The sequence below is a fragment of the Syzygium oleosum genome, unplaced genomic scaffold (genome assembly GCF_021117445.2).
Source record: "Syzygium oleosum isolate NSW1041296 unplaced genomic scaffold, Sole_v2.1 Sole_v2.10, whole genome shotgun sequence".
NCBI classification, from domain to species: domain Eukaryota; kingdom Viridiplantae; phylum Streptophyta; class Magnoliopsida; order Myrtales; family Myrtaceae; genus Syzygium; species Syzygium oleosum.
This window is the reverse complement of record NW_026607494.1, coordinates 6,670,929-6,691,436: the sequence shown is the minus strand read 5'-3', so window position 1 is coordinate 6,691,436 and position 20,508 is coordinate 6,670,929. Positions and strand designations below refer to the sequence as shown.

The 20,508-nt window shown below is 42.3% G+C and overlaps 4 protein-coding genes across 6 annotated transcripts; 2 read left to right on the top strand and 2 right to left on the bottom strand.

Annotated features, from left to right (window-relative positions):
* Positions 1-357: 357 nt before the first annotated feature.
* LOC115688899 (elongation factor Ts, mitochondrial) lies at positions 358-5,004 on the bottom strand. The gene is made up of 7 exons (XM_030614848.2): positions 4,481-5,004; positions 4,194-4,283; positions 3,540-3,714; positions 3,164-3,348; positions 2,833-2,958; positions 2,034-2,122; positions 358-627 (listed from the first exon to the last, which is right to left on the bottom strand). Exons 1-7 carry the CDS (start codon positions 4,871-4,873, stop codon positions 582-584), a joined length of 1,104 nt encoding a protein of 367 aa, XP_030470708.2. The 5' UTR covers positions 4,874-5,004; the 3' UTR covers positions 358-581.
* A 134-nt stretch (positions 5,005-5,138) lies between these two features.
* Positions 5,139-8,519, top strand: LOC115688898 (transmembrane 9 superfamily member 12). Of its 2 annotated transcripts, none has more exons than XM_056315442.1 (2): positions 5,139-5,291; positions 6,189-8,519. In XM_056315442.1, the coding sequence occupies exons 1-2, from the start codon at positions 5,154-5,156 to the stop codon at positions 8,169-8,171; spliced, it is 2,121 nt and encodes a 706-aa protein (XP_056171417.1). In that variant the 5' UTR covers positions 5,139-5,153; the 3' UTR covers positions 8,172-8,519. The 2 variants fall into 2 exon arrangements, with proteins under 2 accessions (XP_056171417.1, XP_030470705.2); XM_030614845.2 differs by lacking the exon at positions 5,139-5,291 and adding an exon at positions 5,425-5,594.
* A 1,889-nt stretch (positions 8,520-10,408) lies between these two features.
* Positions 10,409-15,380, bottom strand: LOC115688902 (sm-like protein LSM7). 2 transcript variants are annotated; one of them, XM_056315631.1, is made up of 6 exons: positions 15,255-15,380; positions 15,056-15,123; positions 14,829-14,910; positions 14,363-14,434; positions 12,538-12,659; positions 10,409-10,623 (listed from the first exon to the last, which is right to left on the bottom strand). In XM_056315631.1, the coding sequence occupies exons 2-6, from the start codon at positions 15,056-15,058 to the stop codon at positions 10,534-10,536; spliced, it is 369 nt and encodes a 122-aa protein (XP_056171606.1). In that variant the 5' UTR covers positions 15,059-15,123; positions 15,255-15,380; the 3' UTR covers positions 10,409-10,533. The 2 variants fall into 2 exon arrangements, with proteins under 2 accessions (XP_056171606.1, XP_030470716.1); XM_030614856.2 differs by having other exon boundaries at positions 12,538-12,590.
* A 1,184-nt stretch (positions 15,381-16,564) lies between these two features.
* On the top strand, positions 16,565-20,460 carry LOC115688903 (RNA-directed DNA methylation 4). Its single transcript, XM_030614857.2, has 10 exons — positions 16,565-16,826; positions 16,937-17,017; positions 17,501-17,592; positions 17,732-17,803; positions 17,938-17,979; positions 19,104-19,258; positions 19,334-19,452; positions 19,621-19,708; positions 19,800-19,870; positions 19,960-20,460. The coding sequence occupies exons 1-10, from the start codon at positions 16,706-16,708 to the stop codon at positions 20,241-20,243; spliced, it is 1,125 nt and encodes a 374-aa protein (XP_030470717.1). The 5' UTR covers positions 16,565-16,705; the 3' UTR covers positions 20,244-20,460.
* The last annotated feature ends 48 nt before the right edge of the window (positions 20,461-20,508 follow it).

Genomic DNA, 20,508 nt, shown 5'->3' with positions numbered 1-20,508 from the left:
GCATGAATGGCAATGGTTCTGATAACTCAAATGCTTCATTTTAACCACGCAAATGACATTAAATTGGCAAAACCACAAGGTAGTTCTCAGCCGGCATGTTTTTCATTGATAAGGGATATCGCCATCTGAGTCGCATTCAAGAGGATAGATGACATAAACCGACTCGCATTCATGATCTTCTCCTGCATCCACTTTAAACTGTTATCCGCACTAAACGAGCAAATTGGCAGCATCAGAGTGACCCGACTCATTAATCTTCATCAACCTTGACAGAACTCGGAGATGCCGCTACTATTTCTAGTTAAAAAGTTCCAGGAGTCAGCTGTTTAATCACTTGAGAGAGCCAAACAAATGGAATTGGAGCAACTATGAATCTACTACACCGTTTTATTACTCTGCATTTTTAACAAATCTCATGGTAGTAAATGAAAAATGAGGAAAGCTCACAACACAACCTTTTCAGTGAAGCTCTGCCTCTCAAATAATTATGCCCGTTGCACACAGAAAGAAACTAATTGAGGATCTTCAATTTGCAGTGACGTGTTGCATCCATTAGATTCTGTTGAGAGCATTCCCCCGTATTACACAGCTTGAGCCACAGGTTCAGGTACACTCGATGCTTCATTCCTGTGATTACAGCCAGCAACATATTATACATGAGAGAGAGAGAGAGAGAGAGAGAGAGAGAGAGAGAGAGAGCATTTACAAAGCAACAACGCTGGGCTGCACACTTACGCTGTAAATAAATTGTGCACGTTAGTCATCAGAACTATAGGTGCTACCAAGCAACAGCTAGTCAGCCCCACGAGCTTTATTTCTCAGCTAAATAATAGCTATCCAAGGTTTCTCTCACCATCTCATGCTATTATAACACATACTATTTGAAATAAAAAAGCCGTGGAAAATGTTCAAAGGAACATGCTTCCACAAAAGCCTGTTTTTGGCTTGATTCCCAAAGCAGTTCTCTATGCATGGGACAAGCTAATTGAAAACCATCACCCGACCTGGGTCAAAAAGACCGGAAAAGCCATTGCCTCGCCAATAAGCACACGAACATGCGCAACACCAAAGATAGATTTGGTCCAACCACCCAACCCATCAACCCTTGCAATTTCAACCCCTAAAGTAAGCACAGGACCTCAATCAAGTTGCCTGTTGAGCTGTAAAAGCTACCATACTAACATATAGCAGTCTTATTGCTAGGCACTTTTTTGAAGTACACTGGGAGATAACTGCTTCAGTTGATTTTTTAATGGACACTCTCTTGGCATCAATGGAGGTCCTAAAGTACTTTGTTCTAAAAGTTCATAATGTAGTACAAATTCGTCACAACAGGCTGATGCCAACTACTCAGACATCAGATTTCTAAAATAGAACTTTATTTAACCATACGATAGCAACATCAGTGCAATATTCGGACTGTCAAGAATCACACTTCAGTTAAAAGTATAAAAAATACATCTGCTATGCCCATATAGCAACAATCTGCCTTATTGAATTTGGATCTTCTTTCTCTGCATTTATGGATGTATCTCTATAACATGATATAGCAGGTAATTGTTAAGTCTCGATGAAGCTGGGTTCCCGCAGTAGAGCAAAGTAACCAAATGCCCAATCGAGAATGAGGTTTTCCCAGATTTGTGGACATGATCTAAGTACCAAGTAGGGATACTGCCTAAGTCCTTCGGAATCTTCCATTCCAGAATAAACAAAGTTTAACGAAACAAAGGCTTGATGATTTCCCAACATCTACTATAAGATATAATAGCACCAACTTTTACAGAACAAAGTTCAATCACAGTAAAACCTTGACTTGTGGTCAGACCACCCAAGAGAAAGATTTAATAATATCGTCCAACTATTGATATCAAAATGTCGTTTTTGCAGAAATCCAACGACTCAAGGAGAGATCAATCACCTCATCCAAATGACACCGCATAAGCATGACAACATCCAAGAGACAAAAGATTTGGAGACATCTGCTATCATTGAATTTTAAAAGTCTCATTATCTTAACAAGTGAAAGTAGCTACCTCTGAATTCCTTCTCCAACTTCCATTCTGAAAAAGTTTCCAATCTTCACTGAGGATCCCACTTCCTTCGACAGATTGCCTATCAAAGTCTGCAAAACCAAATCAAGCAGAAGGTCACTTTCGATAGATATAAATACAGATAATAAGAAACGCGTTGCTGCCTAGCCTCCAAACCGCATTGTAAAGTTCGAATTCATTAGTGCAACCGCGTCCATCCTTTTTGGATTTCTCAGATGTAAACAAGATAAACTGAAAAGCACCATATAGAGGTTATATACTAGAAGACAATGTTCACAAGAGAACACAAACAAAAGGATGATGCTGAAAATTACTGGAGGAGTATCCTTATAAATTTTCCATATATATTTTATCTTTTAGCCAGCGAAACTTCCATACATGTTGAATAACCCTACACTAGCACCTTGCTCACTCGGTAGTCACTAAAATTAAATTGGGATTCTTTCTTCGGCACAAAACTATTAGTACTTGACTTCCATCTCCACCTATGTCAATCACCAGAGCTAGCATGTTATCTTTTGGAAGGCAAACCACTTTTTCAAACAAATACGTCAAGAAAGAGAAAAGGTAATTGGCTTATGGACCAAGATAAAAATAGCATAGTTTGATCATTCTATCATTCGGTGATAGAATGAACTCTATTTGAAATATCAGTGATTTGAAAAATGGAAGAACCAATGAACTCTATTTGGGATTTGCAATCATTTTTCTAGGGTTGCGGGTTATAATCGCATGAGAATGTTCTTGTGCTCTTAAATTACAGGAGAACTTTAATACATACCTTCACATTTATACTATCATTCACAACAAACTTTTGCTCCATAAGTACCACTTCCTCCATGTATTTGCGTAGACGACCTTCAACCATCTTGTCTATGGCCATCTGAGATTTCCCTGAAGTTTCTGCCTGGAGGCACCGAAAAATTGGGCAAAATAGCTAGTTTAGACACGAAGAACTAAGACGAATGCCTTGCCAAGCCCAAAGAACCAAACAGTCAATGGTAAAACATGTAAACAGTTTTCCAAGAAAAAGCACCAGAATGAACAAATTATCTTTATGTTTGAGTGGGATCCAATAAATATCACTTTCACAAAGGCACAAGAAAGATTACCTGAGATTTCAGGATTTCCCGTTCGCTTTCTAATGCACCAGATGCGACAAGTTCCTTAGTCAAAAACAAAGGCTTGGAAGCCACAATATGCATTGCCAATTCTGAACCAACTTGTTGGAGCGCATCAAGTTGTAAGTTCTCGTCTTCAACTTCAAGAGACAAAATTCCAGCAATACGGCCTAAACCTAATTAAGATCATGCATCCAACCATAAGGCCTTTTAATCCATCCAATGCGGAAACTCTCCATCGAGAAACTACATTTTGCTTCAAGATATGAATGCAATGATGAGTGCACGTAAAGAAAAGAAGCATGGTCTCTATCACATTTATCTCCAATCTTTTACGAAGAAAAGAAGGCATCCAAATGCTTCTTACCTGGCTGGGGACTGGTATGAAGATATGTGGAAAGAACACCGTGTGAAGAAGCACACATGGCATAACCTCTTCTAAATTTTACATTCTCTCCCATAATTGCAGCCACTTCTGTAATTGCATTCTGAACAGTTGTTTCTCCACTGATTTTTGGATGCTCGAGCTTTAACTTCAAGCCCTGGTGAAGCGGCAAAGGTTAGACTCCTCTTATGGCCCATGAAAATTGAGCTTTTGACTTATCTAAATAAAATAGAGCATTTATGGAATGCAACAAGATCGAATTGCCACAATAAGGTTCAAGCACAGCCACATGGTACTTCTCGAGCCACATCATCTCAAAGACAACGAAATATGAAAACACTGCCTGTCCAAACACAACATTGTCATTACTTGGACAAAGAAAAATCTACATTTAATACCTGTATATATTATCTAAAGCCATGCTGATCTCTCAAAGGACTGTTTACCCCAATCACAGTGAATAATCAATTTTGCACTTTCATTGATCTAGGAGCTTGTGAAATGTACTGCTTTGTGATTCATATCTCAAAAGGGAACAGAATTCAAGCATGGGGTTGGACGATGACAACCGACATCTACATGCACAGAGACTTTGTCAGAAGTCAAAGCCAAAGATCAAATATACATAATTCTTACCTCCAAGTGCTCAGGTCCCATGTGATAGATCCCAGAAACTTTGTCAGAAGGATTTTCCACCAGCAAAGCTTGCTTCGCCAAAGCCAAGGCCTGAAGTTCATTCACATTGACGAGCAACAAGTTACTTCTTCTGTGACGAATTAGTTAATGGCTATGAACAAACCGAGTCACAATATAGGAGATAGCAAACCAAGAAAGACAAAGCTTTGTCTCCCATATGGAATGCTCTTCACGCATACACAACCAGAGCAGAACTGTACCCCATGATCAAAATGTGGAAAATTTACCAAATACTGAAAGATCTCGTTTCTAGCGACAAAGTCGGTCTCGCAGTTGAGCTCGATGACGGCGGCCCTGCCCTCGCTCCGCGCGAGAGCCAGCAAACCCTCCGCCGCGGTCCGCGAGGACTTCTTCGACGCCACCACCTGCCCTCTCTTCCTGAGCTCCTTCTGGGCAGCCTCGATGTCCCACTGGCAATCGACCAAAGCGGACTTCACCTCTTTTATCGGAGCGCTCGTCCTCTCCCTCAGCTGCCGGATCAGATTCATCTGCTCCGCGGCGCCGACGCCGACGCCGGCGACGGCGCCGAACCCTCTGTCGACCACGACGCCGCCCCCCAGCAGCCGCTTGCACAGGGCGTTCCCGAGCGGAGTCCTCGCCGCGCTCCTTAGCAGCGCCATTTTCCTAACTGATGAGAGGAGACGCGAAACGATCTGCAAAACCCTACCGCTACCAGTGCGAGAGTGTGCTGCCGAGGCTCTTGCAAATATGGCGATGGAAGCTGTAGCCGAGGTCGAAGAAGACGACGGCGACGGAGAATCTCTCAGCGCAGAAACGTTGCGGAAGCTTGGCGGATTCGGGCCGATGTTCAGGGCTCGATGGGCCCAGATGAATGGGCCTCGATGGGCCCAACTCAACCACGGAGTCTCAACCGGAGTCACCCGCCAAAGATGAGATGCGATGAACGAAGGTTGGGTTAAAGATGGCGTAGAGGCCGAAACACCCCCCAAATCTCATCGTCATCTTCTTCTTCTCCTTCTTCGTCTTCTTCGATTATTCAATTCCTCTTCACGTTGCAGCGGTCCTCGATTCTCTCTGGTAAAAAAAAAGACCATTTCTTTATTGCAGTCGCCGTCGTTATATATGTTGGGTATTCGCGCTTTCCCTACCGAGGGCAGATCTGATCTGATCTTGAGCTGTGTCTCTCTCGTGGTTGCTTCTTCTCGTGCAGTCATCGTCTACGGTCGGTGATCCGGGGGGGGAGGGAGGGATCGAGGGCGTTGCGTCGCTGAGGTCCTGTAGGGGAAGAGGGGGAGCGGCTTCCTTTTCGATTCGCATGCGGTTTTGGGGGCGCTGAGGAGCGGATCTGATCGGTGTGAATTGGGTCCAGATCTGAGAAAGGTATGAATTTTGGGTGATGGGTATGTTCCGTGCGGGTAGATCTGATTTGGGGTGTTCGGGTATTGGTGGGTCTGAGTCTTTTTTTGTTGGGTGTGTTTCTTTGATTGCTTATTGTTCATTGCTGTGGGTCAATTTTAAGTTCCTGCGAGGCAGATGAATGATCTGTGTGCGCTTGTTCGGTCTTCGAGGCTTGCGATGGCGATTGTTAAGGCTCGATTTCATTTCGTTGTCGTCGTATGCATGTCTTGACTGTTGGATCCGTGCCGTTGTTCAGTGTTGAAATGCATCCGCTCGTTTTTATTCGCCTCCGTGTTTTGGGATTTAGCTCTGCTCCATCGGCTGTTGCCAGGATCGCGGGTTTTCTTTACTAAGATGAAACTCCTCAATTGGGAAGTTTGTTTGCTGTTTCACTTTTTAAGTGGCCACAAATTTTTTCTGGAATGGCAATTATAGATGTTTCTCTGACTGCCGGTTACAGATCGATTGTCTTCCCAGCGGTGAAAATATTTCATCGCATTAAGCTAGTCATAGTGTCACATGATGATGTCAACGGGGTTATCTTATAGTTTTATTCGATTTATTTTTTGGCTTCAGATGTCGGGATCCGGGATGCACTCTATGTGCAAATGGCTCCTGCCTTTACTGTTGGTTCTGTTGGCCCACTTTTGTAGTGGGTTCTATCTTCCAGGAAGCTACATGCACACATACTCCACTGGTGATAAAATATTGGCCAAAGTCAATTCATTGACATCTATTGAGACCGAACTTCCCTTTAGCTATTACAGTCTCCCTTACTGCCAACCACCGGAGGGCGTTAAGAAGAGTGCGGAGAATCTTGGTGAGCTGCTCATGGGAGATCAAATCGATAACTCCCCCTATCGCTTCCAAATCAATATCAACGAGACAGTGTACCTCTGCACTACGCCCCCGTTGAAGGATAATGAAGTGAAGCTTCTTAAGCAGAGGACTCGGGACTTGTATCAGGTCAACATGATTCTTGACAATTTGCCAGCGTTGAGGTACGCCAAGCAGAACAATATCAACATTCAGTGGACTGGTTTTCCAGTTGGGTACACGCCACCTGGCAGCAATGAGGATTACATTATTAATCACCTCAAATTTAGGGTCTTGGTTCATGAGTATGAAGGGAGTGGAGTGGAGATCATAGGAACTGGTGAAGAAGGTCTCGGTGTAATCTCTGAAGCTGATGATAAGAAGAAGGCTTTGGGTTTTGAGATAGTTAAGTTTGAGGTTGTTCCTTGCAGCGTCAAATATGACCCCGACAAGATGTCAAAGCACAAAATGTATGACCGAATTGATCCCGTTATCTGCCCAATGGAGCTTGACAAGTCGCAAATAATTAGGGAGCGAGAGCGAGTGTCATTCACTTATGATGTTGAATTTGTGAAGAGCGACATTAGATGGCCATCACGATGGGATGCTTATTTACAAATGGAAGGTGCAAAAGTACACTGGTTTTCCATCCTCAACTCGTTGATGGTGATCTTTTTCTTAGCTGGTATTGTCTTTGTGATATTCTTACGGACGGTGAGAAGGGATTTGACAAGGTATGAGGAATTGGACAAAGAAGCTCAAGCACAGATGAATGAGGAACTTTCCGGCTGGAAGCTTGTTGTGGGCGATGTCTTCAGAGAACCAGAGTGTGCCAAGCTTCTTTGTGTGATGATTGGAGATGGGGTTCAAATTACGGGAATGGCAGTTGTCACCATCGTCTTTGCAGCTTTCGGCTTTATGTCGCCTGCTTCACGAGGAATGCTCTTGACTGGGATGATAATTCTCTATCTTTTCCTTGGGATTTTTGCTGGGTATGTTGGTGTCCGCTTGTGGAGAACTCTCAAGGGAACTTCAGAAGGATGGAGGTCTGTCTCCTGGTCAGTTGCTTGCTTTTTCCCTGGAATTGTCTTCGTAATTCTTACGGTACTCAATTTCTTACTCTGGGGAAGCAACAGTACCAGTGCTATTCCCATTTCCTTGTACTTCATCCTGTTTGCCCTTTGGTTTTGCATCTCCGTGCCACTCACCCTATTGGGAGGATTCCTAGGTACACGTGCTGAGGCAATTCAATATCCTGTCCGTACCAACCAGATCCCCAGAGAAATTCCTGCACGCAAATATCCATCATGGCTCCTTGTTCTGGGTGCGGGGACTCTTCCGTTTGGAACCCTCTTCATTGAACTGTTCTTCATCCTCTCTAGCATCTGGCTTGGGAGGTTTTATTACGTCTTTGGCTTCCTGCTAATCGTGCTCTTATTGCTGATTGTTGTCTGTGCTGAAGTGTCTGTGGTCCTTACCTACATGCATCTTTGTGTGGAGGACTGGCGATGGTGGTGGAAAGCTTTCTATGCTTCTGGCTCAGTCGCCCTTTATGTGTTCCTCTATTCCATCAACTACTTGATATTTGACCTTCAGAGTTTGAGTGGACCTGTGTCAGCCATGCTTTACCTTGGTTATTCTCTGATTATGGCAACTGCGATCATGTTGTCCACCGGCACCATTGGCTTCCTCACATCTTTCTATTTTGTTCATTACCTTTTCTCATCGGTGAAGATTGATTAGAGATTTTCGTCATCCCAAAAGAAAGAAACAGGAAACCACCTTTCATGAAGTCTACGAGCTAGTTGGAGTCTCTGCCTCTGGTTTGTAGAAAGTTTTATTGGTCCTTGCTTTTGGCTTTCTCCAAGTATCATTTTGTAGCCAACCATGCTGCACTGGATAGAGAGGCGCATGCTATTGCTGATATTATCCACGCCTTTTATCATATTGGAGCTCCGTGAGGTTAGAGGATTTGATGTCGTTATAGTTTCTCAAAATTGTCCTAGGATGTCGGATCAGTTGAAACTTTTTTGTTCATGGGTTTTAGTTCATGTCAGCGATTATTATAGTCAATGGACAGTTTATTTCATATTTTGGATGTTTGATGCTGTCATGGCAATCATGTCAGGTTCGATATCTACTCAATTCAATACGGCAGTAATCGGGTAATATTGTTGTTCATATGTCTATTAAATCATCTGATAGTTTGCCCACTCGGCATCAGCTTCCCAATGTGAGGTTATGCTCGTCACTAAAGTGGTAAGATGAGGTAGATCTCTGGTGAAGACATCTAACCAGGAGTCTTCCTGGAGCTATTTGCTATATAGATTATGAGGGCATGCATACTTTCGCTAATGTTGAAATAGCATAGATGTCTGCTTCCGCAGAAGACGTGCATCTAGACCTTTCTCTTTGGCGCGCTGGGAAATAGCATATACGTCTGCATATACACGCATCGTCTATGGTCCTCGAACCTGTTTTTGTGTCTAGTTTATAATCGATAACGGATATATTTATACAAAGAAGATTTCCCTCTAATAACGATCAGCTTATGATGGACCCAAGTTCTAAACCCAACGGGGCTGCATGCTTGTTATAGATGATGGTAAATTTGTTACTTAAGGAGCGTGGCAAAGCCTTCAGTTCGTGATTTGCGAAATGAATTATGTGTGGCGACTTCTTGTCTTTCAAGTGCAAGGCCTGTCAAAGTGCAGCCCGCATTCCGAAAGCATGTTACATAGTCCAGAGAAGATTTCACTTGATTTTATTATTACTGCTTCAGTTGCTATTGAACTATCCTGGAATTCAACGTGAGAAGAGATCGTAGAAAATTATCCGTCAGCAGTAGAGTTGGCAGTGAATTTCTGTCTCGTAAATATGCAGACGTACCAATTTTGGATGTAGTCTAAGCATTGAACAAGTTCGTCGACGACAACGACGGTATAGTCCTCTAAGTTGAACATATACTCTGAAGAGATTGGTAATTTCGACAGCAAGTGTTCCCTTCCTATAGCAAAATGCGTGGAGAGTACCTACTTTTGTTGTTAGGCTCATAGTTCAGCCTCGTGAATGCGACTGAGGGCCTATTTGGTTCGGCTTTGGGGAATGCCTTTGGTAAAATGCAAAGGCTTCTGAACTAAAAGGGTTTTTCGAAATGCAGGTAGTGTTTGGTAATGTGTATTTTAAAATCACGTTTGAAAGCAACTTTGGATTAATTACTATTTGGTAAAAATTAATTTTGTTAAGGATTTTTACTAATATTTAAAAAATATATATAAGCAAAAAACTCAGCCATCGTCGACAGGCCAAAACGGCTACCGGCCAACCTCACTTGAGGTCGCGCAACCTCAGGCGAGGCGGCACTGCTGCCTGAGGGTTACGCAATCGTCAGGTGACGTCGCCTGGGTCGCGTGACCCAGGTCGACGCTTGACTTAGGCCGCCTTGCCTGAGGTTGCTTGACCTAGGTATCGCCTGGGTCGCCGGACCCCTCAGGTGACGGTTGCCAACCTCTGGTTTGGTTCCTTGGGAAGATGAACAGTACACATAAACAGTTCATCTTGCATTCCGAAAATGCAACATGCCAAAATGCTTCCAGACCTTCCTTGGGCTAAGAGACTTTAGAAGCCTTCGGAAATGCAAGCATTTCCCCAAAATGCTCCAAAAAAAATTATCAAACACCATTTGCATTTAGCCAAAGAACTTTAGAGCTCAAATAAACATTCCAAATGCTGAATCAAATAGGCGTGATAAAGCCAAGATTTTGCCTCTAGTCACAATGGCTAAAACCAAGCATATTTGCGGCTATGACTTCCCCTCGTGCTTCATACATCAAGCGAAGAGCAAGAATCCAGGGGATGCTTCGACTTGTTTTTTTAAATTATGACTCTACTTGTAGGGGTGGAATTCTCGACTAAGGTTCACTACCAAGCCTAGAGCTTTTGACTACCAGAGAGAGAGGGAGAGGGAGCACTTCTCTGAATTCAAAAATAAACAACTAGAGCATATAAGCTAAACATTTGATGAGTCATAATGCAATGGCAAGATATTTGTACAGAAATCCAGCCAAAAGTAAGGCTCAGAACAAAAAGAAAAAGGAAAATTAATTTAAGCGCCATCTGGCTGGACAAAGGGATTGGCGATCTCGTCTGTGCCATCAGTAGGCGACACAAGCATCACAGCAGTTCCCCGGCAGACCTGCGATAAACGACATAGAAACGGTGTTCATCAGAAAATAAAAAAGGAAGAAAGGATGAAAAGAAATGCAAGAAAAAGGTCTAAAGTTGAAGAGAAATCTTTCAGACGTTTTGTGTTCTATCATACTGGGTCATCCACGAACCAGGAGGTCTCAAGCAAATAAAACCAGGAGGTCTCAAGCAAACTACTGGAGCATTGTATTGGCGGAAAAAGAAAAAAAGAAACTACTGGACTGTCTGGATACTACAACCGCACAACATTGAGATGCAAAAGGCAATCTGCATAAATTAAGGTGCCATTTATAGAAAACCTCAGCACTTCATCAATCACTACCAGAACTTAAACTGAACACGTCAGAATCGGAAATGTGATCCAAACGTAACAGTTTGCAGCAATAAGTCCACAAACTCAAACCACACCAAGTTGTGCAATGCCTCCAAAAACTTCACCGTACAAGTAAGTCAAATGGCCCGGAGATTTCTAAAGATAGAAATCCTGTTAATGTCAAGCAGCTAAACCTAAGCTTGCAGTCTTTAATTCATTCGTGTTGTAGTGGCTTTGAAGAAGTTTGCCAGTCAATCCAAGAAACTATAGGGGTCCTTGAAATCACACTATTCTGGATATGTAATTGATGAAATAGTTTTGATGGTCAAATGATCCAAATTTTTCACCAGGCCCATCCAAAAGACTAGGGGTGAGCATCGGTCCAGGGTTGACCCTGGACCGACCCTGGACCGGCCCAACCCTGCCAGTCCTGGTCCGATTCCTAGGGGGTTTGGGTCGGTCCTTGCTCCTGAGATCCTTGGACCCTGCACTGGGTGGGTTGGTCCTCAGTCCTGGGAGTTTAGGGTCGGTCCAACCCGGACCAACCCTGTATATATTATATAACATATATTATACATTATATGCTTTTATCTACTCTAAACACTAGCGTCTCCTCCTCTGTTCTTTTTTTTCTTATGCAGTTCAGTTTGCCGTGTAAATAAAAAGTATAAAGAAACTCAGCTCTACTTCGACCAAAAAAAATAGAAACCCTCTTCGCTCGTCTCTGCCTCGATCGCCCACCTCGATCGCACGCCTCGCCTTCTCGCCTCACTTGGCTTGCCTATGTTCGCTCGCCTCGCCGCTTGCCTCTCTTTGCTTGCCTCACTCCCCTTGCCACTTACCTTTGTTTGCTCGCCTCGCCGCTCACCTTGCTCGCCTTACGAGAGCGCAGCTCAGTTGGACAAATATACTTTGTTAAGTATTAATTATGTGTGTTGTTTATTTTGTTTTTCCGTGTTCGGAAGTTGAAGCGATCATTTAAGAATGAACAAGTTATGAAGTTATATAATTCATAGTTTATATTACGTATTTTGAACTTCTTATGGTTTTTTTTTGGGTCAAAACTTCTTATGGTTTAATTGTATGCAATGTGTTCGTTTTCTTGGTTTGTTGCTTTTAGCAAGTGTGAATTTTATATTGTTACCTTATCTTATATTTAAGTTTGATATGTACTGGTGTTCATAATTTGGTTGCTCAATGTCGTAGTGTTGATGGATATGCAATTTGAAATAGTATGTTTGTCTTTTCAAGGAATACAAAAAATGAAATAAAAAAATAATCGATTGGTCCCGAGTTGACCCTAGAACCGGACTGGACCCATAGAGTTAGTCCGGTCCTCGGTCCCAGGCTCAACAGGGTCGGTCCTCGATCCCAAAAATTGGGGACCAATATTGTGCGGGTTGGTCCTTGGGTTAGGTGTTGGACCAGCCCAACCCTGACCATGCTCACCCCTACAAAAGACGTCTACCACATATCTCTGCCATATATCAAGCTTAACCTCACTCATAGTTTAATTTGATTTTTTCCAATCAAAAGCCAAGTGGCAGTTTATATTAAACATTCAAATGACATAATGAAAGATATCCTTACTATTAGGCCAAGACGCCTGGTTTGATCAGTGGTCTTCAAGGGGTCATCAGCATCTGCAGAGAAAGGATAAGATTTTTGCATTGTGAGTTCCCTAAGTATGTGAGATTTCAACAAGGGAAGTCCTGCATAGCAGCAAGTACTCAATCAAGTGAACCATTTAATGCACGGGGAACAGCCAAAATGTGATAAAAGTAGACATGCTAAATGCTGGTTGGCCAACCATTACTTATGCCTAGTCTTGTAAAAGAATTGAAAAAGCCAAAAACAATGTATATAGCAATATTGGATAGTCCCAAAATGATAATTACTTGGTTTAAACAAATAATTTATCTCTACCCATTCTCCACCTTGAAAAGACCACTCAATGACTTGATGCAAATACTAAAACTGGAACCGCAGCAATTCTTTAGTTGTCAAAAACTTTTATTTGTTGTCCTTCCCCAGTAGGACAGATTATTAATTGGGTCTTCAGTTTTAGCCATTAAACTGCTTCCACCAGTGCTTTTACACTTCTGAAGGATATGGACCACAGTTCAATTCACTTGTACTAATATTCAGTGGCGACGAATATTCCACCTAAGGTGAAAACTTCTACTTATACTGTCCTTCCAGAGTAGGACATAATTAATTAGGTCTTCAGTTTTAGCCATTAAACTGCTCCCTCCAGTGCTTTTAGACTTCTAAAGGATATGGGCCATAGTTCAATTCAATCGTATTACTATTCAGTGGCAACGATAATTCCACCTGAAATGGGATAATAATCTTAAAATAGGTGCATGGACATGCTATTTAGGTTGTCATTTTAGTGATTTAAGCAATGCCTCTAAATTTGAAAGGACGCCTAAGATATGCTCGAATAACATGTGCAGTTTTGAACACCGACCAGCAAGGGTTCATATTAACTTCGGAATATATTTTTACACAAATGCCTACAGCTAAGCCATAACGAGCAAAAAGCAAAGACAGATGAAACAAACCTAACAGTTCACCTTTCGAAATATAGCTTTAAAAGTGCTGATGCGATGACCAAAAGCACAAAAAGATGAAAATTAAGTGTTAACCTAGGTTTCATGTAAATAACAGTTCGTATGTTTAAATAATCTTCTCCCAACAAACCTTCCTTTTAAGGGGTGGAAAAAAGGAATGAGACAGCATCAGCCACGGCAACATGCACGAAAGATAAATGACTACAGAGTAAAAGTACAAGCAACTGTATTGCAGGTCAACAAAATGATATGGCCACAAGACCTTAAATGACTTGCTGTATAGCTTAATAACTTCCATTAAAGAGGATGTCATCTACGAAGGCAGTGCCTGCTCCCGTGAGTTCACTGAAGCTTAATTAATTGGTGCGCCACCAGCTAACAGAAAACGAGTTCACAATCGTGGAGATCATCAGCGGAGAGCATAATAAAATTGTTTTTAGCATCAAAGAAGGAAATGCTTGCATATGTTTTCTGGCCAATCTGTAACAAGAAATTGCACCAAATGGGGTTTCTTTATTGCACTAAAATTAGAGTTCTAGAAATAGAAGAAGATATCACAAAGCCAAGCCCCTCACCCTAATACAGTACGTCGTTGAAGGTAATGAGACTATTATCATGCATCTGCTTCCGCAATATATATAAAAAAAAAAATTGAGAACAAAGGGGTCTTTTAGTAGCAAAACCATAGAACCTTCTAACTTTTTCCTCACCCAGATTGGGCACACAAAATGTCAAGATACCACCATAACGAGTAAATCTATCCTCTCTCTACATCAAAAGACAGTACAGTCATCGCACAATTAAGAGTAAATCCATAAGCTGGGTGGCAGAGTGATTACCTCGTAGAAATTCCACAGCTTCATCCAGAACAAGGTTCAGTAGCTGATCATATCCCTTTAAAGTACCAGTAACTGTAGAGAAGGAAAAAAGAATCACAAACGAGAAAAAGACGCAAGAGAAAGGAAAAGCAGTGGCAAAAACCCATGACATGGGTTCATGTTTAAACGCGATTCATCACGGGTTTCGAGTCCCGACGAGTCTCCCTCTAAGTACTTAATTCTCAGTGAAACTGAGAGTTATAGCCTCATAGTACTCACTCCTACGGCTTTTTCCCTGCCCCCGAGTTTGCTTTGGAACCCAAACTCTTTCGCACTTCGTAATAGACAGGAATCTCACTAGCCAGAGCTCTAAGCTCGGCAGCGAAACACCACAGAATTACAGAAACAAGCACGTCTCTTCGGGACACATCACTCGCATTCCACTTTGTCGCGTCAGAAAGAGAGGGAGAGCAAGACCGGAACTGACCTTGCCTTCCGCCGGTGAGCTTGACTTGAACCCCCTTATCCACGAACTTGGCCAAATCCAAAACCGTCTCTTTCCTCCCCGACTGAGAGACATCATCGCCACACAAAAAAGAAAAAAACACAAACAAATCAAGCCAATTCTTTCGCATGTAGTTCTGTTCCGCGCATTCACCTGACGCTACCGGTTGAAAGGAGAGAGAAAAAAAGAGAAAAAACACGAACGATTACCATGTCGGCCGATTGCTTCCCGCCGGCGCTTTGCTCGCTCCTCGGTGTCGGAAATCAACAACAGGAACCTGAACGAAACACAGAGACGACATTTCCACGGGTGAGATCCGACGGCGATTCCTCGCGACATCGATCAGGAGGCGAACCGCCGCGCGGTCGATCGAGCGAAAATTGCCGCGAAAACGAATTGGGAACTGACCTCCGGCGGAGATTTTAGGGTTTCGGTGGGAACCAGCTGCTCGTCCCTGCTCTTCTTCGCTCCTCGTCCCTCTCCCCACTCTCTCTCCCGCTTGCTCGCATTTGACCGCCGGGTGGGAGCGTCTCGACTGGGCTGGGCCTCCAAGCTCGACCCGGCCCAGAAAAAAAAACTGGGCCCCCGCCCATTTAGGCCGTCTTCCGATCACGTGGTGTGCCGTGCCACGTGTCTCTCTGCTGACGCGGAGTGCCAGGTCAGCGGTGACGGGACATTATTTGTTTGTGATATTTCGTCGTGTGCGTTCACTTTGGCGCATTCTAAATTCGACATGTGTAAGATGAAATTTGAAAATAAGATGTGTTGTGAGATTTCATAATTCAAATTAGATGCTTTGAAGATAGATATAATCAAATATTTTAAATTATCGTGTGTGGCCACCATCACTACTGATGCCGACCCCGATATGTTGCTGCCACCGTGCAAGCTCTCTCTCTCTCTCCATATGGAGGTCGTGATCACAACTAAGGTGGTCAACCTCGAAGAGGACAAGCAGTTGTGTGCTTTGACACAAGCACCCTACCTCAAAGCGGAGTTTGTCCGTGTGTGATGATGGGTTGGGAGAGTGCAGTCGCGGCAAAGTGTTGGTGGTGGATAGACCAAGTATGGTGATGTTGGCAGCGGTGATAGATGAGATTGTCAGTGGCGATGGTCAAGTTTGGTGGCGATGGCGGTGGCGATGATCGAGCTTGTTGATGGTTGCTAGTTTAATGTTGGCAACAACTGTTGTGTTTTTGTTGGTGGTGTTGTTCGAGTACGGTAGCAATGGTGAAGGCAACCAACTGTGGTGGCAATGTTCGGAAGCGACGGGATGTGATTATGTATATCTTCGTTTGATGGTGGGGGAAGATGGTTAAGGAAAACATTTATACATCATGGTGTACAAAACAAATGACCAGTTGATACTGTCGGTATCTACCTTAGCTACTGCCGTCAAAACTTCAGCACATTTAGTCCGTTTTTTGATTAATTTTCACTCGTTTTTAAGTGTTCGCATGTCAGGTAACTTTTTTATTGTATTCCATTCATGAAAACGGAGCCAATGGAAGGACTAAAATGAATAATTACGAAAATTTTAGAATTTAAATGCACGAAATAAGAAATTTAAGAATTAAAGCACGCATAATTTTTATGACGCAATTGTTCCGCCAAGTAAAGAGGAAAGAAAATTCGACGAAAAAACAAAAAAAAGCGGAAAGAAAAAGTTCCAGAGGCATCCCAGATCCCCAGTGCCTATATATCTAAGAGACGAGCGTGCTACGTCGGAAGTCGGAAGCAGACGAAAAAGCTAGGAGCGAGCGAGCATTACGTCTAGCCGGCGGAATTTGAACGATCAAATTGCCGCCGGCGCGCGCATTAAACCCTAAGCCCTCGGTTCCTTGCTCGGGAAGTCGGCGATGGAAGCCGTCGGAGAGAGCTCTTCCGGTCGTCCCAAGTCCGACGGCGACGGCGACGGCGACAAGCCATTGATCGTTCGGGTCAAGCGCAAGGCCTTCCAGTCCCCTGTCGACGCTTTCTGTGAGTCCCGCTTTGTTTGTTCCCGAGTTCTTCGGCTTGCTTTGAATGCCTCTCTCGTTTCTCGCTTCTCTTTTTGCGGTTTCTTGACGCGGCCGGATTGGTCTTGGCAGGGTTGGAAATCAACGAGAGGCCGCTGAAGAGACCGTTTCTCGATTTCGAGAATTTGTCTATCTCAGACGCTTCTGTAAAGGGTACTTGATTCTGCCCTCAAGATTTGATCTTTTTGGTTCCCGTGTTTTTATCTTCAGAGGGCATTAGGAAGAAAGCACTGGTAGATGGTTGCTCTGTTCTTGGATTTGAAATCCCTTCAATGGGTAAATTTTCCGGAGTACTTGAGAATCTGTAGTGGCGGAGTGTCATCTGGTTGGATCAAATGTTTTTGTGGATATTGCTTCGTCAGTATGGGGACTGGGCTGCCCTGATCGATTATGCTCTTATTTCGACAATCTAGCTTCTAACCGGTGGAGTGATGTAGAAAATGCTCGATAAATCGTGTTCCATTGACTTATGATTGTTGTAGCTTTATACGATACAACCACTGGTTCTGTCGATAAATTTGCCCTGACATTGCTGAGGTTACGGGTTTTGGAATTTGTTATAATGATTTCTTTTTCAGTTCTTAAGTTTTTTTTCGTTGCCCTAACACGCTACATTGTCAAAATATGTATTTGCAGAGAATGAGTTGAAGATTAAAAGGGTGTTAGTGAAACATGTTGAAAGCACAAACAGCTCCGAGGCTGACTTTGATTTATTGCAATCATTTCTGGTCAGAACCCTCATACATCATTGAGCATATGCAATTTGGAAATGCTTTGAGGACTTTCATTACATTTATTTTACGTACATGCTTTTGGTTCACTTCTCGTCCATTTAAAGTGATTTATTGAGGTTATTTTGTTGAGCAGCCTAGATCTGCTGAAGTGTCTGGATCTAATACAATTATGGAGGAAAGAAGACGCGCATTTAAAAAGGACAATGTAAGTTCTCTCTCTCTCTCTCCAGGGCGGAAAAAATACTTGGAGAGGTTGAGTTGAAGTAGGATTTTTAAAGATTGCTATCTCAAGGCATGATCTCACCGTGTATCTCCACTTTTGTATTTCTTGGGCTGCAGATACAAGAGGAGTTGCTGTCTAAAGCGAGAGAGGCAAAAGAGGTATGTTGCATAGCAGATAACTTTCAATTAATTTTCGCTACAGTCTAGGATTTGAAATCCACTTGCTTTTCTGTTCTGTTACGAATTCAAGGATGCTTTCACTGAGGGAAAAAAAGAGAAATGCTCACTTTTCTTCAATTCATCAAGAAATTTCTCTCGTTGATATAAATACTTGAATTAAATTTGCTCTGCAACTATATATATAATGCTTTAAGTACATTTAGGTCATTGTTATCATTTGAGAGACAGTGCATTGGATGCTCGGTCTTATACTTGAGGGGCTGTAGAAATTGTGGTGTTTAGTGAATTCAAAAAGATAGGGAGATGAAGCAGACCTACACAATATTACACAGTGTTGCCCGCTATTACTTTGATGAGAAAGAGGTATACATAATTACTGGAACTTCAGTGTGCTTTATTTGCCCGAAGACAAAAACTTAGCTGGATATTGGTCCCCTCTCTAATCAATACATGAATATAAAGAATGTTGGGATCTGGTTAGGTATGAACAAATGGTTGTGATTTGGGCAACCGCTTGGGACTGTCTAAGCCGCATGTAAGGCTGGTCACTTCGTATTCTGTTTGTCCCTTTCCATCTCTGTGTGGTTTTATACTTTGATAAATATGATGATATTCATGACTGAACATGGTGCTGTATGCAATTGTCTTTTGTCTGACAATCAATGATGAACTTGGAATCCGTGTTTTATGTAGCAGTAGTGCAATTAGCTTTGTGTACAGTCCATAGAAATATCATGTGTAAGGTTGTAAAATTTTAGGCTATTCTACTTGGCTCTATATTTGGTTTGAAACTATTTTTATGGACAACAGATGCACTTTAGGAATCGATCATTTATTTCTTTTTGATCTCCCCATTTACCTTATCCATGGTGCAAAATTTAAAGGCTTCCTACTTAGGCCCATTTAGTCTGTCTGCTAAGTTATTTGTGGTTAGTTGTCAAAGGCATTTTTATAATAAAAGATCTAATAAAGAGCTGAAGTTCATTTCCATGACATTTCGTTTTAATAATGTCTCAACATGGAGCTTGATGCAATTTGTTTTTTGGTTTCATATGGAAATTCTGTATGGGTGAGGCTTGTGTGATTTATTATTTTGCTTGTAGACAATTGCAAAGAATGCTCGCTTTGAGCAAATATGGAGGAGACGTAAAGGAAGCGAAGAGGACACGGACAACAAAGCATTTCATGAAATGTATCAGTTTTATGATGTTGTTCGTGTTGACGGTGAAGAAAAAACCAGTACGGTCCCAAAGGAAGAGTAAGCTCTTGCTTGAATACTGTTTCTTTTTTAAACCCTTCAACAACATTAGAGACTCTTATCATTTTGATGCAGAGATTTATCGTTGGACGATCAGAGGATGTTATCTAGTTATCTACCTCTTTTGAGAGAATTTATTCCAAATGCTGCAGCTGAGATTGAATCCGATTTGAAGGTCCACAAGTCCGAACAAGGTTATGCTTCATAAATAGTTTTCAGTATAAGTTTTCCTGCTTTCAAGCATCATTTGTTAGTTTTGTCCAATTTTTTGTAAGAAAAAGCTAATGTAAGTTTTCATTGCACCCGCATAGGACATCCTGTCAAGTGTTTTTAAAGTGTTCACTCATCTTTCTATGTCTCAGGAGCCACCAATGATTATATATATGACTACTATACAGTAAATGATGACGCAGACATGTGGAAGGACAATTCTTTTAGCCAATTTCCGCTGTAAGTATTGCATGAAAATTTGTATTAGCAACTGCACCACTTATTTTAGATTTTCTCACTTTTGGACTGAAAGTAAAGAATCTTGATTCAGAGTGCAAGTGGATGAGGATGGTTATTTTGATGGCCTTGATGAATCAGATATCGAGAGCGATGACTCTAATGGTATGTCAGTGTTGCGTTTTTCTTTTTCTGTGTATTATTCAGAAAACCCTCTTGGATTGTTTAATAATCTTGTTCTTGGCATCCTGCAGCCGAGGATAATCCTCTGAATGATTATCCTGATGAGGAATCTGAAGAGGAAATCAAGAGTGAAGATTCCGATGACCAATCTGAAGAAGGAGAAGAAAAGGAAGAAGACGACGACGAGGAGAGTGCTAAGAATAGCTCTTCAGAATCTGAGGATTTTGTACCTCGTTCTTCGTCAGATATAGATGCTTCATTTGAAGATGTGATGGGGTTTGATGACAATGTTCTTGATCATGATCATGAGGACGGTGAGGGTGAGGGTGCTGATTGGAGATCGTCCTACCGATGAAGCTTCGCCAACATGAATCAGAGGCATTTAGTCACCTGTCGATCTGTAGCGGGGGTCGAAGTGCTATTAGTAATTGTTGATATTTGCCTTGTTCAGCTTGTTTACGCACGAGAGACGATCTCGCTTCATTTAGAACTCTGGTAATAGATTGTTTGTTGATACTGGGAGTGATTCGGTGGATCGACCAAAAAAATGCATATAGGCCTCTCCGAATGTACTTGGATCGCATTGCCAGTGTGTATTTCTCCAAGTTCCGCAGTTATAA

Coding starts and splice junctions, on each gene's coding strand:
- LOC115688903 (XM_030614857.2), top strand. CDS start 16,706: ATGGAAGCCGTCGGAGAGAGCTCTTCCGGTCGTCCCAAGTCCGACGGC. Junction 16,827..16,936: donor GTCCCCTGTCGACGCTTTCT/GTGAGTCCCGCT, acceptor TGGTCTTGGCAG/GGTTGGAAATCAACGAGAGG. Junction 17,593..17,731: donor ATTTATTGCAATCATTTCTG/GTCAGAACCCTC, acceptor TTTGTTGAGCAG/CCTAGATCTGCTGAAGTGTC.
- LOC115688899 (XM_030614848.2), bottom strand. CDS start 4,873: ATGGCGCTGCTAAGGAGCGCGGCGAGGACTCCGCTCGGGAACGCCCTG. Junction 4,284..4,480: donor ACGAGATCTTTCAGTATTTG/GTAAATTTTCCA, acceptor AATGAACTTCAG/GCCTTGGCTTTGGCGAAGCA. Junction 628..2,033: donor GTTGGAGAAGGAATTCAGAG/GTAGCTACTTTC, acceptor CTGTAATCACAG/GAATGAAGCATCGAGTGTAC.
- LOC115688898 (XM_056315442.1), top strand. CDS start 5,154: ATGAACGAAGGTTGGGTTAAAGATGGCGTAGAGGCCGAAACACCCCCC. Junction 5,292..6,188: donor GCGGTCCTCGATTCTCTCTG/GTAAAAAAAAAG, acceptor TTTTGGCTTCAG/ATGTCGGGATCCGGGATGCA.
- LOC115688902 (XM_056315631.1), bottom strand. Junction 14,435..14,828: donor GCTCACCGGCGGAAGGCAAG/GTCAGTTCCGGT, acceptor CCTTCTCTACAG/TTACTGGTACTTTAAAGGGA. Junction 12,660..14,362: donor AGCTGTGGAATTTCTACGAG/GTAATCACTCTG, acceptor GCTGCTATGCAG/GACTTCCCTTGTTGAAATCT.